General features: G+C 39.7%; 2 gene segments (V, D, J or C); both read right to left on the reverse strand.

The window, feature by feature from the left end:
• Positions 1 to 3,019: 3,019 nt before the first annotated feature.
• Positions 3,020 to 3,557, reverse strand: LOC131197853 (Ig heavy chain V region 914-like). The segment is given in 2 exon segments: positions 3,020 to 3,429; positions 3,512 to 3,557. Coding segments are annotated over 2 exon segments (456 nt in total).
• Positions 3,558 to 6,183: 2,626 nt separating this feature from the next.
• On the reverse strand, positions 6,184 to 6,791 carry LOC131197854 (immunoglobulin heavy variable 3-21-like). The segment is given in 2 exon segments: positions 6,184 to 6,608; positions 6,695 to 6,791. Coding segments are annotated over 2 exon segments (471 nt in total).
• Between the last annotated feature and the right edge of the window lie 12,314 nt (positions 6,792 to 19,105).

A 19,105-nucleotide genomic window follows, 5' to 3' on the forward strand; every position in this document is an offset into this window, starting at 1 on the left:
CTGGAAATAAAGATACTTGACTGAAATATCCTGTACAAATAAAGAATCAATGGAAGGAAACTCTTCAGAGAGGGAAGAATTATCTCCGAGGACTGCCGAGTTTCACCCTTGAGAATTATTCTTTCTCCTCTAACGAATTGAAGGGAATGTACTTATTTTTTTTTTTTAGTCAAACATGTACAAGATAGCAGGTATGAATATGAACATGGACATGAATGAAGGAAATGAATACAAATAAATGGGGACAGTAAAACAGGGACGGTAGGCACGCTGGTCAGCTTATGCATGCCCCCTTTACGGACCTCTTAGGAATGTGGTGAGGTCCACAATAGACAGTTTAAGGTTGAAGCTGTGAGGGTTTGAGAATTGATAAGAAAAGATTATGGAAAGTGCCCAGACTTTATGTTGGGGTGTGTAGACTGAAAAGGAATACCATGGGGTATTGGATGAAATTGTACCATGATTTAAAGAGCTGACATAAAAAAGCTAGTTCACTGCAGTTGCATATCTATCTACCTATCTATCTATCTATCTATCTATCTATCTATCTATCTATCTATCTATCTATCTATCTATCTATCTTTGGACATAGATTTCACATGTGGATTTCAAATGAGGTTCAGTCCTAGGAACAGTCTATCATGGTTATTATTGGGAGTACATAGAAGAAAGTTCAGACTTACTCAGGTGGAAAGCTGATAGCCAGGGTTTGAGACCCCAGTGCCACCTGATGGGGTAAGCTCCCATTACTTGACCCAGCTCCTGCCCGCCTAAGCAGTTCTAAAGCCAGTAGAAAAATAGCTATTACTTCAATGGGAAAATAACAGTGTTCTCTGCACTGCAACAGTGTTCTCTGCATATAGTCATCCTAGCCACATGACCATACAAATATTTGGACAATGCTGGCTCCCTCTGTTAAAATATGGAGGTGAACACTACCCCCCAGAGTCTGACAGGACAGAAACCCTTACTTTTAAGTAAAACAGAATCTGACAGGGTTCTAGAAAGAAATGATGCATTTTAAATTATTTAAATAGCTACGTTAGAGACCAAACATGAAAAAAGTGGTACCTCAAAATTCAGAATATCTGTTCCACAACTGTTCCCTTGACTACATTCTTTTGAAGAAACATAAAACAATAAGGCAGAAGAACCCAGAAGTCACAATTTGAAACCCACCGTTGAATTGTACATACACAATCTAGTGTCAAAGTTGTCTCAAAGTCTCCAATCAATTTCAGTGAATATCTTATAACCGTGATTTTGAAATGCCAAAAGTTTAGAACAGTCAAAGGTCAGCTTTTTATTTTCTTTTTAAATTTATTGAGCGTACAAAGGTAAGAGAAAGTTTTTTGGGTTAAGACTAAGGAAAATGGTTCGAAGCACCAAAGAGAAACCATGGACTAATACTTTTTTATACAGACAAGTTAGAGACAGAACTTAAAAATGGTAAAAAAGTTCAAACTGTACATCTGAGTTCAGGAACCCGTATTTCTTAACCAGATTTTGCAATGAGGAAACTCATATTAACTGCATATACAGTAAGACATAAATCAAAATTTGTAAGAAACGGAATTTGCAAGGTCACAATTAAAGAAATCACATTATAACTTCATATTGTACTGTCTCTCAGGAAAGAAAGGGCTACAATTCGTTCAATGTGGTAGTAGTAGTAGTAGTAGTAGTAGTAGTAGTAGTAGTAGTAGTTGAAATTGTAGGTTTTGTTGTTGTTTTCTATTAAGCCAGATCACTTTGTAAAAAGGGAAGGTGAAACTGGAATATTCAAGCCATTTTCATTGTTTTACATTTTCTTTCAGCAAACTCTCTAATTGGACTTAGAACAAAAGAGTTCTAAAGTTCTCACTAGAGGGTGATCAAGTCTCAAAAAGTAATTAGGATATGGGAAGAGGAGGGGAGGGGAGGAGAGGAGAGGGGAAGGGAGAAGTGGAGAGAAGAGGAGAGGAGCCTTATATTCAAGCTTCTGCCCCCTTCCTTGGTTTCATACTATTTAAATTATTAGGAGTGTTAGGGTATCCTTATTTTATTACATAGCTACCTTTCTACTAATAGAGGAAGGTATTATTTTAAACATATTTAAACTTTCAAATGTGTTTCTTTCTTTCTTTCTCCCTCCCTCTCTCTCTCCCTACCTATGTATATGTATATGACGGAAGAGAGAGAGGGAGAGGGAAGGAGGGAGGGAGGGAGGGAGAAAGAGAGAGAGAGAGAGAGAGAGAGAGAGAGAGAGAGAGAGAGAGAGAGAGAGAGAGAGAGAGAGAGAGACTGATACATGCACACAAAGGTGGAAGATGTCAGATCTGAGGACTGATCTACACATCCAATAAAAGAATTTTCTAACTAAGAATACAATTTTGTAACTCTTTTCCCAGTTGCAACATATGGCTGTGAAAGTTGGACCATAAGGAAGGCTGAGCGCCAAAGGATCGAGGCCTTTGAACTATGGTGCTGGAGAAGACTCCTGCGAGTCCCTTGGACGGCAAGGCCATCCAACCGGTCAGTCCTAGAGGAGATGAACCCTGACTGCTCTTTAGAAGGCCAGATCCTGAAGATGAAACTCAAATACTCTGGCCACCTAATGAGAAAGAATGACTCACTGGAGAAGAGCCTAATGCTGGGAACGATTGAGGGCAAAAGAAGAAAGGAACGACAGAGAACAAGGTGTCTGGATGGAATAACTGAAGCAGTCAGCGTGAGCGTAAATGGACTCCAGAGTATGGTAGAGCACAGGAAGGCCTGGAGGAACGTTGTCCATGGGGTTGCGATGGGTCGGACACGACTTCGCAACTAAGAACAACAACAGATTTCTTGAGAGCTCTTTACCATTTCTGTATTTTAGCAGTTTTTTCCCCCTTTCTCTCTCTCTTTCTAACTACTCAGCTTTATTCTCTTTGTTCAAATTTTCTGGTTTCCTGCCTTCAATTGGAAAACAAACCCCAGAGAGCCAATGCAAAGATCAGCCTCTTCGTCCTGGCAGACTGGAAGCTTTCCAAAGTCCCTCTCATTGAAGTAAAAGGCAGCCTTCTGAGGCTGAATTGACTAGCAGAGCTGTCCCGATGAATTTTAGGGTTTTATGCCAAGCTTCAGATTCACTTCCTCTCACTGTGTCTGTTGTACAGTAATAAATTGCTGTGTCTTCGGGTTTGAGGCCGTTCATTTGGAGATACAGCTGGCTTTTGGCATTGTCTCTGGTGATGCTGAAGCGTCCCTTGGCTTTATCTGAGTAGTAAGTAAGTGAACCAGTGCTTATGTGTGCCACCCATTCCAATCCTTTTCCTGGAGCCTGTCTCATCCAGTCCATGTAATAGCTGCTGACGGTGAATCCAGAGGCTTGGCAGGAGAGACGGAGGGACTCCCCAGGACTCCGCACACCTCCTCCAGACTCCACCAGCTGGATCTCAGGTCGGACATCTAAAATAAAAGGAGTTTCAGTCAGCTCTTCTGGATACATGAATTAAAAGGAAAAGAATCTGAATAGTCAGGAAAGAATTACTTCTGAGGATTGCTAGAAAGGACACCAAATTTAACCACAGGAACATTGTTGCTTCCTCTAACGAATGGAGGGTAATTGATAGGAGAGAATCCTGGAAAATGTACAAATTTTGTGTCTGTGGGTGTAGCCTGAAAAGGGGAACCACGAGCTTTAAAGAGGAAATTGTGCCTCGATTTACATATCGCTTGGGATAAAAGGGGCCCTCACGGCACTCGCTTATAGGTTTCTTTGCACAGACTTTACACTTACGATCTTCAAATATTGTTAAATAATAAGCTGCGACCTTTGCTAATAGAATTGGGTTTTGGAGATGGTGAAACATCCCTTCCCTTTATTCATGTAGTAAATAATATAGGAACTTTGATTCATGCCATCTATTTCAAGTGTTTTCTGGTATCTCTGTCAGCCATTTCATGTAATGGATACGGAAGCTAATCGAGACACAAGGCAGGAGAGATGGAGAGACAACCCAGGCCTTCTTATAGGCCCTTCAGACCCCAACAACTAGACCTCAGACTGTTCCACTGGAAATAAAGATACTTGACTGAAATATCCTGTACACAGAAAGAGTCAATGGAAGGAAACTCTTCAGAGAGGGAAGAATTATCTCCGAGGACTGCCGAGTTTCACCCTTGAGAATTATTCTTTCTCCTCCAACGAATTAAAGGGAATTTACTTTTTTTTTTTTAGTCAAACATGTACAAGATAGCAGGTATGAATATGAACATGGACATGAATGAAGGAAATGAATACAAATAAATAGGACAGTAGAATAGGGATGGTAGGCATGCTGGTGCGCTTATGCACACCCCCTTTATGGACCTCTTGGGAATGGGGTGGTGTCCACAATAGACAGTTTAAGGTTGAAGCTGTGTGTTGTGTCTTTGGCTCCCGAGCCTGACCTCTTGGCAGAGAGTGACTCAGAGAGTGAGTGGGAAGAGCTGATAGGGCTTCCCTCTGCAGGACCTTCCTCTCTGGCTCCACTCCAGGTTCCAGAGGCAGGCCTCTTTCTCCCGCACCTTCCCCCTCCCAGGAAACACCTCAAGACTCAGCTGCTGACAATCAGTCCTGGTTAAATCCCAGGCATCTTAGAAAGGAGAGGCGGGAATAACAAAAAAAGGGATGGGGCAGGCCTAGAGAGTGCTGAGTCATGGAGCCACACCCCACATAGTATAAAAGCAGGAGGAGCTGCTCTATAGCTTCTTGTGACTGACAAAAACTGACTCTTGGAAACTTTGGCTGCAATATTTCGAGACTAAGAATTTGGCCTCTGGATTTCTGTTTATTTTGCAGATCCCTCGCATCCTGGACATAAACTGTTTCAACTCCTACCCTCAAAACGACGCTATAGAGCACTGCACACCAGAACAACTAGACACAAGAACAGTTTTTTCCCGAAGGCCATCACTCTGCTAAACAAATAATTCCCTCAACACTGTCAGACTATTTACTGAATCTGCACTACTATTAATCGTTTCATAGCTCCCATCACCAATCTCCTTCCACTTATGACTGTATGACTATAACTTGTTGCTGGCAATCCTTATGATTTATATTGATATATTGATCATCAATTGTGTTGTAAATGTTGTACCTTGATGAACGTATCTTTTCTTTTATGTACACTGAGAGCATATGCACCAAGACAAATTCCTTGTGTGTCCAATCACACTTGGCCAATAAAATTCTATTCTATTCTATTCTATTCTATTATTTCTGTACTCTTGGCTGCTCCAGCAACGAACTGCAGTTATGCTGGCTTCTGAGGAGATAAGAGAACTTGGCAGGCAATCACAGGTTCGTTGCCAGAACTGATATCTGTCATATGAAAAAATTGCTGGCAGATATAGTCAGCTCACGTATCTTCTTGGTTGAGGTTGGGGCGGGGGACAGAACACTGTGAGGGTTTGAGAATTGATAAGAAAAGATTATGGAAAGTGCCCAGACTTTATGTTGGGGTACGTAGACTGAAAAGGGAAACCATGGGGCTCGTTTATGGAGGAAATTAGGCCTTGGTTTAAAGAACGTGCATAAAAAAGCTAATTCACTGCAGTTGCTTATATATATCTTTGGACAAAGATTTCACACATGGATTTCAAATGAGGTTCAGTCCTAGGAACAGTCTATCAGTCTATTGGGAGTACATAGGAGAAAGTGCAGTCTTACTCAGGTGGAAAGCTGATAGCCAGGGTCTGAGACTCCTGCGCCACCCAAATGCGGTGAGCTCCCATTCCTTGCCTCAGTTCCTGCCAACCTAGCAGTTCTAAAACATGCAGATGTCAATAGGTATCACTTCAGTGGGAAAATAAGTTTTCTGTGCGCCTTTCAAGTGTGTATATTCGTGTTTGTAGGGAGAGAGAAAGAGAGATTCTGAACAAAATATATAGATACAGACAATGAGATATACACACAGAGAAAGTCGGAAGGAGGAAGGTCTATATCTCAAGAAAGAGAGTATGAGAACTGAACTACAAATCCAATAAAAGAATAAAGGGTTTTACTTAAGCAAGACACTTTTTTTATTTCTAATGGTTTTTTTTATTTGTTTTTGATTACTCAGTTTATCTTCTTTGATCTGATTTTCTGATTCTTTCCCCTCAATTGGAAAACAGCTCCCAAACTACTGATCCCAAGATCATATCTTTCTTCTTCTGGGCAATCTGGCATCTTTCTCAAGTTATTCTCATAGAAAAATTAAATCTTCTCAGGCTGAATGGACTTGCAGGGCTGCTCTGAAGAACGATAGGGGTTTTTTTATGCCACGCTTCAGATTCACTTCTTCTCACTGTGTGTCTCGCACAGTAATAGACTGCCGTGTCTTCAGGTTGGAGGCTGTTCATTTGCAGAGACAGCTGGCTTTTGGCATTGTCCCTGGAGACGGTGAAGTGCCCCTTCGCTTTGTCTGAGTAGTAAATAGCACTGGAAGTAGAGCTTATGTATGCCACCCATTCCAGTCCTTTCCCTGGAGCCTGTCTCACCCAGTTCATGCTGGTGCCACCAAAGGTGAATCCAGAGGCTTGGCAGGAGAGACGGAGGGACTCTCCAGGTCTTCTCACATCTCCTCCAGACTCCACCAACTGGACCTCAGATTGGACACCTAAAATGAAAGCAGTTTTAGTGAGTTCTCCTGAATAGAAGAATTAAAGGGGTGGTGGGGAATCTGAATAACTAGGAACAAATTACCTCTGAGGATTGCTAGAAAGAACACCGAATTTAACCACAGGAACATCTTTGCTCCTTGTAATGAAACTGATATGAAAGTATTCTGCAAAATGAGCAAACTTTGTATTGGTGGGTGTTGCCTGAAAAGGGTAACCAGGAGTTTTAAATAGGAAATTGTGCCTCGATTTACATATCACTTGGGATAAAAGAGCCCCTCAGAGCACTCACTCTTTGCACGGGCTTTACACATATGACCTCCATATAATGTTAACTAATAAGCCGTGTCTTCTGTTTTAAAAATAGAATAATAGAATAGAATAGATTTTTTATTGGCCAAGTGTGATAGGACACACGAGGAATTTGTCTTGGTGCATATGCTCTCAGTGTACATAAAAGAAAAGATACGTTCATCAAGGTACAACATTTACAACACAATTGATGGTCAATATATCAATATAAATCATAAGGATTGCCAGCAACAAAGTTACAGTCATACAGTCATAAATGGAAAGAGATTGGTGATGGGAACGATGAGAAGATTAATAGTAGTGCAGATTTAGTAAATAGTTTGGCAGTGTTGAGGGAATTATTTGTTTAGCAGAGTGATGGCCTTCGGGAAAAAACTATTCTTGTGTCTAGTTGTTCTGTTGTGCAGTGCTCTATAGCGTCGTTTTGAGGGTAGGAGTTGAAACAGTTGTTAAAGTTAAAGTTGTTCCTTTACAAATCCAGTTGGTTTTGGAAGGCGGTAAAGCATCCTTTCCATTTCTTCAGTTAGTAAATACAACAGTGGGCAAAATTGTGGAAAACCTTTTGGGAAAAGTGTATTTTTGACGTTGGATGGCGAATAACACCACTTGTTTCTTAGAGTTGCAAGATAATCCTATTCCGCTGCTGGAATGGTTTGGGAATAGCCCAGATCTTAACCCAATTGAAAATCTATGGAGCTGACTAAAGAAACTTGTTAGTCAGAAGCGACACAACAATAAAACCCAGTTAATAGAAGCAATCCTTCAATCTTGGTTGCACATGACAACAGCTGCAGAACTAACAGACTTGGTTCACTCCATGGGAAAATGTTGTAAGGCTGTAATTCATGCTAAAGGTTACCCAGCAAAGTATTAACTGACATGGTGATAATTTTTGTGTATCACGTTTTTTCTATGGTGATCATTTTGGTATATCTCATTTTTTTTTCTACGTGTTTCACTTTTCTTCTTTATACTGTAACTGCTATTCTAATAGCAAATCCTTCATCAAAGTTATTGCATTACATTCTTGATTAAATTTTCTTTCCATTGATATATAATTTTATGCTACTACTCCCCCAAAAAATGGTATTAGCTATTTTTAGAAAATACACTTTTCCCAAAAGGTTTTCACAATTTTGGCCACTAGTAGGAACTATGAACCATAATAGCCAAGTCCAAGCAACTCACAAAGTCACATTGTGAACCAATAGACGCTCTGATCTCAAAGAGCATGATAAACAACATTTGTATTGTCCAAAAGATAATCTTTTGTCTACATCAGTGTTTTTGAAACTTTGGTCCATGGACCTCTGCAGGGGGGCCCACAATGTTGCCACAGAGGGCCTATAACCTCGGAAGAAATTATTTTGGTAATTAAACAATTAAAAATGGGGAAAACTCCTGGTACGGATGGGCTTACAGTTAGTTATTATAGGGATTTACAGGATGAGATGTTAGGTCCACTTAAGGAATTATTTAATCAGATACAACTAGGAGGGGGAATTCCCCCCTCATGGAGAACCTCTTTTATTTCATTGATACCAAAAGAGGAACAGGATTGTTCTAAACCTGGGAATTATAGGCCAATCTCACTTTTAAATAATGATTATAAGATTTTTGTTAAAATAATAGCTAATAGATTAATGTTGATTCTGCAGCGAAGAATTCATAATGATCAATCTGGATTTATAAAAGGGAGACAGATGAGGAATAATGTTAGGCAGATTGTTAATTTACTGGAGTACTTAGAAAAGAAAAATTTTATTCCAGCAGCATTTATTTTCTCGATGCAGAGAAAGCTTTTGATCGATTGCATTGGGATTTTTATTTAAATTAATAGAAAAGATGCAATTTGGAGATGGTTTTTTAAGAATAATTAGGGCAATTTATGGAGAGCAAACAGCACAGATTATAATCAATGGTAGCTTAACAGAACCTTTTAAGATTGCGAAAGGAACAAGACAGGGATGTCCTTTATCACCATTATTGTTTATTTTAACTCTAGAACCATTATTGGATAAAATACGAGAAGTAAAGGAGATAGAGGGAATTAGAGTTAGACAGTATGAATATAAGTTAAGAGCTTTTGCAGATGATTTGGTGATTACTTTAACAAACCCTATAAATTCTAGTAAATCTTTGTTGGAAATAATTGATCAATATGGGAATGTCTCAGGGTTTAAGGTAAATCAGAAAAAGACAAAAGTGATAATAAAAAATATGGCCAGACAACAGAAAGAAAAACTAGAGGAAGTAACAGGATTTGAAATTGTAAAGAAGGTTAAGTACTTAGGGGTTTATATTACGTCATCAAATGTGAAATTGTATAAGAATAACTATGAGGTTTTATGGCAAAAAGTTCAGAAGGAGTTGATTGTTTGGAAAAATTGCAATTATCTTTGCTGGGAGAATTGCTGCTATTAAAATGAATGTTTTACCTAGATTTTTATTCCTCTTTCAGATGATACCAATAATTAAGAAAGATAAGAATCTTGAGGAATGGCAGAAGGGAATTAACAAATTTATATGGGAAGGTAAAAAAGCTAGGGTTAAAATGAAAATAATTCAAGATTCTCGGAAAGGGAGGTTTAAAATGCCTAATTTTAAATTATATTATGAAGCAGCTGCTCTCTCTGCAATAAGTGATTGGTTTAATTTAACAGAGGACAGAATTTTGAATATAGAAGGTTATGATTTGTTATATGGATGGCATGCATATTTAATTTATGACAAAAAGTGGATAAGGCCTTTAAAAATCATGTGCTAAGAAATGCCCTTCTGCGTGTTTGGAAAAATACTCTTATAAACTAAATTATAAGGTTCCTATATGGGCATGTCCTAGACATACAGTAGAAAATATAAACATAGAACAGAATCAGGAAATGATTACATATAAAGATCTTTTGTATACTGAAAGAGGTAATTTGCAGTTAAAATCTCTGCAAGTATTAAGAGAGGAAGGAAAAATTATACTTGGTTTCAATATGAGCAATTACGTGCTAGATGGAAGGAGATCAGAAAATTGGTATAGAGCAGAACGAGGGAAATTTGGTAAAGCAAATTAGAAATCAGTCTCAGGAGCATATAAAGAGATTGTATAATGTGTTACTTGAAATAGATTCTGAAAGGGACTTGGTAAAGGACTGTATGATAAAGTGGGCACAAAATTTTCAGGAGCCAATATTATTGGAAACGTGGGAAAAATTTGGGTTAGAAATGTTAAATTCACGAGGCACAGAATCTGAGGAAAATTTTTATAAAATGTTTTATAGATGGCATCTAGATCCTAAAAATTATCGTGTATGTATCCAGAAATGCAAGCAAAATGTTGGAGATGTAATTGTGATGATGCTACATATTTTCACATTTGGTGGACTTGTAAGGACATAAAGGCCTTTTGGATAAAAATTTGGTGGATTTTACAAAATGTTCTGATAAACTAAATTATAAGGTTCCTATATGGGCATGTCCTAGACATACAGTAGAAAATATAAACATAGAACAGAATCAGGAAATGATTACATATAAAGATCTTTTGTATACTGAAAGAGGTAATTTGCAGTTAAAATCTCTGCAAGTATTAAGAGAGGAAGGGAAAAATTATACTTGGTTTCAATATGAGCAATTACGTGCTAGATGGAAGGAGATCAGAAAATTGGTATAGAGCAGAACGAGGGAAATTTGGTAAAGCAAATTAGAAATCAGTCTCAGGAGCATATAAAGAGATTGTATAATGTGTTACTTGAAATAGATTCTGAAAGGGACTTGGTAAAGGACTGTATGATAAAGTGGGCACAAAATTTTCAGGAGCCAATATTATTGTAAACGTGGCAAAAAATTTGGGTTAGAAATGTTAAATTCACGAGGCACAGAATCTGAGGAAAAATTTTTAAAAAATGTTTTATAGATGGCATCAAGATCCTAAAAAATTATCGTGTATGTATTCAGAAATGCAAGCAAAATGTTGGAGATGTAATTGTGATGATGCTACATATTTTCACATTTGGTGGACTTGTAAGGACATAAAGGCCTTTTGGATAAAAATTTGGTGGATTTTACAAAATGTTCTGAAAAGAAGATAAAGTTCCTGCCGCAATTTTTCTTGTTGGGAATTATTACGGCGGGTACAGGACTTGAGACTAAATTGATTTTAAATCTAATAACTGCAGCAAGATTACTAATAGGACAATATTGGAAGAAAAAAGAAGTACCAACAATAGAAGAATGGATATTGAAAGTTGCCAATTTGGCTGAGATGGCGAAGATATCAGCCTTTTTGAAAGACAATACGCAAGAAAGATACTTAAAGGAATGGAAAAATGGATTGACTATATTCAACGTAGATATCAGACTAAGAGTTATCAGACTGTTTTGAATGATTATGATGTATTATTTTGATTGCTTTGGGGAAGTTAGAATTGATGATTGTAGGGTATAATTAAGTTGGGACGAAAATTTTTTAGCATATGTTTGTTTTACTTTTAACTATACCTTGTGCTTGTTCCGGGAAGTCGGGGGGGGGAGGGGGGTTGCGAAGGGAGGGGGGAGGAGGGGGGGAAAGGGGGGGAAAAAATTTTGTAAAACTTTTTGAATTAAAAAAAAAAAAAAAGGAAAGCCCACAGCGGGCTTCCCACCTTAACCCCTCAAAAAAAAAAAAAATGTTGCCACAGAGGGTCCAGGAAGGTTTGTTATCATGTAAATCTTAAGTCTTTGTGGTCTGTGGTCATGATCCAGGGCTATGAAAATATTTAAAGGGATTTTTTTTCCATGGGGAGGGGAATATATTGAGAACCACTGTTCTATATGATAACCAGATTTATGCACAGCCCACATCTTCCGGCATGGCCAATATTATTGATATTGATATTGGCCATGCCAATATCAATATTGACCATCAATTGTGTTTAAATGTTGTACCTTGATGAACGTATCTTTTCTTTTATGTACACTGAGAGCATATGCACCAAGACAAATTCCTTGTGTGTCCAATCACACTTGGCCAGTAAAATTCTATTCTATTCTATTATTGAGGGTGATGTTGCTACACCCTGGTAAGTAAGGGTGTCATCATAATCCCTAGGAGTTTCTAATGTTCCAGGAGGGGAAGAGAAGTTGAGAACACATGAAGGATTTTAAGGAGAGTTCCTCTTTTATTATTTATCTTTATTCATTAAAAATGAAACTAGTCAACTGAATATTCAAAAAGGCATCACAAATACCATTGACTGGTGCTGATGGTTTATACGGGTTGCTGCCAGAGTCCTAGATATCAACCAAGTACCTTCTTAAGATATATGAAGTTCCAAGTCGTGCCGTTTTTTGCAGTTCTGCTGGTGTTATTGCAGGAAGCTGCAATTTGTTGATGTATCTTATAAAATTCTTGGACATGGTACCAAGTGCCCCGAGGACAATGGGTATCACTGTTACGTTTCATCCATAGCCGTTGTATAATTTTGATGGCCGATATTTCATGATTTTTTCCAGTTCTTTTTCTTCAACTCTGGCATCTCCTGGTACCGCAATGTCAATAAATTGTACGTTTCGGATTTTCCACAACTGTGATGTCTGGCGTGTTGTGTTCCAAGTGAGGATCCATCTGTATTCAAAAGTCCCAAGAGATCTTTACCGTCTCATTTTCAGTAACTTTTTCCACTTTATGTTCCCATGACTTTTTGGATACAGGCAAGTCGTATTTTTTACATAATGACCAGTGGATTAATTTAGCAACTCCGTCGTGTCTAGCTTTCTAATCAGTTTATTATTACTACTTCTTCTTCTTCTTCTTCTTCTTCTTCTTCTTCTTCTTCTTCTTCTTCTTCTTCTTCTTCTTCTTCTTCTTCTTCTTCTTCTTCTTCTTATTATTATTATTATTATTATTATTATTATTATTATTATTATTATTATTATTATTATTATTATTATTATTTCAGTGAAGGTGAATCTAGAAATAGTCACACACAGGCATACAGTATGTGTGCAGTTTATTAGAAATGTTACAGAAACAGTAGAAATTAACACAGTCTAATAACGAGATGAAAGGAGAGGAGAGGAGAGGAGAGGAGAGGAGAGGAGAGGAGAGGAGAGGAAAGGAAAGGAAAGGAAAGGAAAGGAAAGGAAAGGAAAGGAAAGGAAAGGAAAGGAAAGGAAAGGAAAGGAAAGGAAAGGATGAAAGAAAAAACTAAAGAAAGAATAAAAATTCAGAAAGGGAAAATGAGAAGAAAGGGAAACAGAAACTTCCAATTCAAAGTACATTACATTATTAACTGATGTTGTTGTTGCTGTTAGTTGCAAAGTCGTGTCCGACCCATCACAACCCCATGGACAACTTTCCTCCAGGCCTTCCTATCCTCTATAATCCCCCTGAGACCATTTAAGCCGACTGCTTCAGTGTCTCCATCCAGCCACCTCGTTCTCTTGCCGTCCCCTTCTTCTTTTGCCCTCAATCGTTCCCACCATTAGGCTCTTCTCCAGTGAGTCCTTCCTTCTCATTAGGTGGCCAAAGGATTTGAGTTTCATCTTCAGGACCTGGCCTTCTAAAGAGCAGTCAGGGTTGATCTCCTCTAGGACTGACCAATTGGATCGTCTTGCAGTCCGAGTTTCCGGAGTCTTCTCCAGCACCATAGTTCAAAGGCCTCAATTCTATGGTACTTAGCCTGATCGCCAAAAAACAGTGTTGTTGTTTTTTTGCTATCCTATTTTTTCTAATCATCAAAACCACAAATCTTGTCTGCCCATCCATCCATCCATCCATCCATCCATCCATCCATCCATCCATCCATTCCCCCCCCTCTCTCTCTCTCTCTCTCTATCTATCTATCTATCTATCTATCTATTTCTCTCTCTCTCTCTCTTTCTTTCATGGTATCCTCTCTCTTTCATTATATCCTTTTGAGATATGAATTTTTCACTAAACTGTTATGGAAATAACATAAAAAAAACCCTTATCATGCCTAAAACACCCAAAATGAGACAATGATCTAATGAGAAGTTTTCCTCTCTCCCTCACCCCCACCGGATGCAGACTCCATGGGGTTTCATGTGAGAACATTGCCCCCTTCGAGGAAGTTGTTTAGGTTCAGATGTATCCTCAATATTTGTATGGCAGTTTTGATATTTAAACAGAAGACCATATAGTTTCCTTATGCACAGTCACTCATGCTCTTGTTACCTCTCGCCTGGACTACTGCAATGTTCTCTACATGGGGCTCCCCTTGAGGAGCACCCGGAGTGATAGAGGGAGCTGGTTGGAGTTCCCATATAACACCAATCCTGCGCAGACTGCACTGGCTGCCTGTGGTCTTCCGCGTGCACTTCAAGGTGTTGGTTACCACCTTTAAAGCGCTCCATGGCTTAGGACTGGGTTACTTACGGGACCGCCTTCTGCCACCGTTTGCCTCCCACCGACCCATGCGCTCTCACAGAGAGGGACTCCTTAGGGTGCCGTCAGCCAAGCAATGTCGGCTGGCGGCCCCCAGGGGAAGGGCCTTCTCGGTGGGGGCTCCTACCCTATGGAACGAGCTTCCCTCTGGACTTTGCCAACTTCTGGACCTTCAGACCTTTCGCTGTGACCTTAAGACCTATTTATTTACCCGTGAGGGACTGGCATAGAACTTTTTAGTTGTTTTTAGGGTTTTAAATTTTTAAATTGGGTTTTTGGATTTTAAAGGTATTTAAATTCGGGCTAAATTTAATAAGTTTTTTAATTGATATTTGATTGTATGTATTTGATTGCTGTTTTTATTCTGCCTGTTCACCGCCCTGAGTCCTTCGGGAGAAGGGTGGTATACAAATTAAAATATTATTATTATTATTATTATTATTATTATTATTATTATTATTATTATTATTATTATTATTATTATTATTATTATTATTATTATTATTATTATTTACTGCCTTCTACCACAGTACTAAAGGACTACAATTCATTCAAGGTTATAAAGTCAAGGGTCAGCTTTTTCTTTTAAAATGTATTGTGCGTACCAAGGGCTTTACATTAAGTAAGAGAAAGTCTTTTGGGTTCAGAAACTTGTGTTTCCTTAACCAGGTTTTCCTTGGAAGAAACTCATATTAACTGCATACACAGCAATGGTGAGTACCTACTGGTTCATACCAGTTCACACGAATCGGTAGCGGCAGCGGTGGGAGACCCCGCCCACCCACCCGGACGTCATCATGGACTCTCTGAGCATGCGCAGCAGGGATGGCCCAAGATTTGTGCGTGTGCATTCACGAGAGAGAACCTGTTGTGTCTCGTCCGATCTCACCACAGCCGGGGCCTTCTTATCTGCTTCCGAACACGGAGGAATGTTCTAGTATGCCTCCCGGCCCCAGCCCTGGCTCCATGCCCAGACAGGCTGAAGAGGAGGAAGTATCTCCAGCCCCCAGCTCTGGCTCCATGCCCAGGCAAACGGAGCAGCTAGACCCCTCCCCCTCCTCCACAGCATGTGAGCCTGAGGGAGGTCAATTCCCAACAGCTGCAGACTAGAGTGATACTCGCGTCAGAAGACTTGATAGACAGAGGCAACAGAAGGAAGGGAGGGGCAGGCCTGGATAAGTGCTGAGTCATGGAGCCACACCCCATGGCCTATATAAAGGACCTGCTTTCTGGCATTCTCTGAGTCAGGCAAAGTCTAAACATATCTTGCTGAAATCACTTTCTGGTCTCCTGCCTGCCCTGAGGACTTTGCTAGAACTTTGGCAGAGCTGCAGAGGCACGCCTGATTCGGATTTCCCTGACCCAGCCGTCAGCGGAGGAGTGGGACACGACAGAACCGATAGCGAAGGTAAATGGAACACACATACCCCCGATACACAGGAAGGCATGAATCACAATTTGCAAACTCACAATTAAAGCAATCACATCGTAACTTCATATTGTACCGTCTCTCAGGAGCCCCCAAAAAATGTGGCATTTGCTACTTGGCAAACATTTCAGACATCTGCAGTTGGAAGGGCAGATCTGTTCTGAACTCAGACATGGCTTTAAGGAGAAAATTGTGGAAGGAGCATTCTCTTGAGACCGATTTGATGAATTTTGAAATACCTTGGAGATGAAATGTTTGTCAGGCCTGGAAACCATACTAGACTTTAGGGTTCCAGACGCTGCCACATTTTTCCCCTGAGGGGAAGAAGGGGGGTTGAGGGGTATGGTAACATTCTTCAAGTGGTCAAGGTCGGATGGTGTTCACATCTGCAGAAGGAGTGGCAAGAAGAGGTTTCGAATAAAATGGAAGAACGTGGGACCATGTGACCAGCAAAGGGGTTAGGGGGGTGGGACTCTTGGGGTTTGTATGACTGGGAAAAGAATCCGGAAGTTCAGGTTTGGAATTTCACTCATCGTGTGCCAGTTTCCTCATGCTAGTAAAGAACTCTGAAAGACAATGGCTTCTGAGTTTTTTTTATGCAGAAGAGGTTTTTCTGGAACCTTGACAATGTTATTTGTACACAGTCGTTGATTTCCACACCCTCCCTGCCCAGCTGTGTGAGAATAGCACCCCCTGGTGCGAAACATGACCAAGGGGGGCATGCACCAAATTGTAAGAATCCTAAAGTTGGAAAGAAATTGCCTGATACGAGTACACATAGTATTTGGCAGGCTGCCTCTCGGTTAATATTTACCTGTTACCAAACCTTAACTCAGGTCAAAGTACAGAATTCAGAGGTGCTCAGAACTTGTCCTTTGGCCTATATTCCTCTGCATTTGTAGAACTCTTTATGGTTACTGTGTGATAAATGTTTTTAAGAAAAATTTACAGACTCGGAAACAAAACTATCATTTCACAGATTCCAGAACTGAGTTTTGGCATTGAAAATAAGATCTATGCACAGTTAGAATCCTGAAAGGAGATGAGGATTAAATTAATAATAATAATAACAGAGCTGGAAGGGACCTTGGAGGTCTTCTAGTCCAACCCCCTGCCCAGGCAAGAAACCCTACACCATTTCAGACAAATGGCTATCCAACATTTTCTTAAAAACTTCCAGTGTTGGAGCATTCACAACTTCTGCAGGCAAGTTGTTCCATTTATTGATTGTTCTAACTGTCAGGAAATTTCTCCTTAGTTCTAAGTTGCTCCTCTCCTTGATTAGTTTCCACCCATTGCTTCTTGTTCTACCCTCAGGTGCTTTGGAGAATAGTTTGACTCCCTCTTCTTTGTGGCAACCCCTGAGATATTGGAACCCTGCTATCATGTCTCCCCTAGTCCTTCTTTTTATTAAACTAGACATACCCAATTCCTGCAACCATTCTTCATATGTTTTAGTCTCCAGTCCTCTAATCATCTTTGTTGCTCTTCTCTGCACTCTTTCTAGAGTCTTTACTTCTTTTTTACATCGTGGCATAGGAATGATTGCAGGAATGATTTTAAAAGGGAAAATGGTTAAGAAAACCCTTTATTAACACACTCTTCACTGTGTGGGCAATTGTTAGACCTCTTATATATGCTTTTGCAGTGTCCCATAGGTTTTGAAGGGAAGTTTCTTCTTTTGTGTTTATCTTGAAAAATATATTCATCTCCTTTTCAATCATCTGGGTGTATTCTTTATCTTTTAGCATCTCTAAAATGTCTGTACAACATTTACAACACAATTGATGGTCAATATATCAATATAAATCATAAGGATTGCCAGCAACAAGTTATAGTCATACAGTCATAAGTGGAAAGAGATTGGTGATGGGAACTATGAAACGATTAATAGTAGTGCAGATTCAGTAAATAGTCTGACAGTATTGATGGAATTATTTGTTTAGCAGAGTGATGGCCTTCGGGAAAAAACTGTTCTTGTGTCTAGTTGTTCTGGTGTGCAGTACTCTATAACGTCGTTTTGAGGGTAGGAGTTGAACAGTTTATGTCCAGGATGCGAGGGGTCTGTAAATATTTTCACGGCCCTCTTCTTGATTCGTGCAGTATACAGGTCCTCAATGGAAGGCAGGTTGGTAGCAATTATTTTTTCTGCAGTTCTAATTATCCTCTGAAGTCTGTGTTTTTCTTGTTGGGTTGCAGAACCGAACCAGACAGTTATAGAGGTGCAAATGACAGACTCAATAATTCCTCTGTAGAACTGAATCAGCAGCTCCTTGGGCAGTTTGAGCTTACTGAGTTGGCGCAGAAAGAACATTCTTTGTTGTCCTTTTTTAATGATGTTTTTGATGTTAGCTGTCCATTTGAGATCTTGCGATATGATAGAACCCAGAAATTAGAAGGTTTCTACTGTTGATACTGTGTTGTCAAGTATTGTGAGAGGTGGAAGTATGGAAGGGTTTTTTCCTAAAGTCTACCACCATTTCTACGGTTTTGAGTGTGTTCAGTTCCAGATTGTTTTGGTTGCACCACAAGGCTAGTCGTTCGACCTCTCGTCTATATGCGGATTCGTCATTGTCTCGAATGAGACCAATCACTGTTGTGTCATCTGCGAACTTCAGTAGCTTAACTGATGGATCATTGGAGATGCAGTCATTGGTATACAGAGAGAAGAGAAGTGGGGAGAGCACACAGCCTTGGGGGGCCCCTGTGCTAATTGTACAGGTATTTGTTGTGATCTTGCTTAGCTTCACCTGCTGCTTCCTGTTTGTTAGGAAGCTTGTGATCCATTTACAAGTCTGTTCCGGTACCTATAGCTGGTTTAGCTTAGTTAGAAGAATGCCTGGAATGATGGTATTGAATGCTGAACTAAAGTCTACAAAAAGGACCCTTGCATAGGTCTTTGGAGACTCAAGATGTTGTAGGATGTAGTGCAGAGCCATATTAACAGCATCATCTGTTGATCTATTTGCTCGGTATGCAAATTGCAAGGGGTCTAACAGCGGATCTGTGATGGTTTTCAAGTAGGAAAGCACTAGCCTTTCAAAGGTTTTCATGACTACAGATGTTAAAGCAACTGGTCTGTAGTCATTCAGTTCCTTGATGGTGGGCTTATTCGGCACTGGGATGATGGTAGAGCGTTTGAAGCAAGAAGGAACATAGCACATCTCTAGTGATTTATTGACCCCAATAAACCCAATGAAATGGGGTCAGTTGTAGGAGGCTTGGCTGTTGTTGGTGTGTCTGAGATGGGGGTTGTGGAGATAGGTGGCTGTAGTTTCTTTTCAAACCTGCAGAAAAACTCATTCAGGTCATCTGCCAGTTGTTGATTACCTTCAGCCTGGGAAGGAGGTTTGCCATAGCCGGTGATATTTTTAAGA

The sequence above is a fragment of the Ahaetulla prasina genome, chromosome 4 (assembly GCF_028640845.1).
Source record: "Ahaetulla prasina isolate Xishuangbanna chromosome 4, ASM2864084v1, whole genome shotgun sequence".
NCBI classification, from domain to species: Eukaryota; Metazoa; Chordata; class Lepidosauria; order Squamata; family Colubridae; genus Ahaetulla; species Ahaetulla prasina.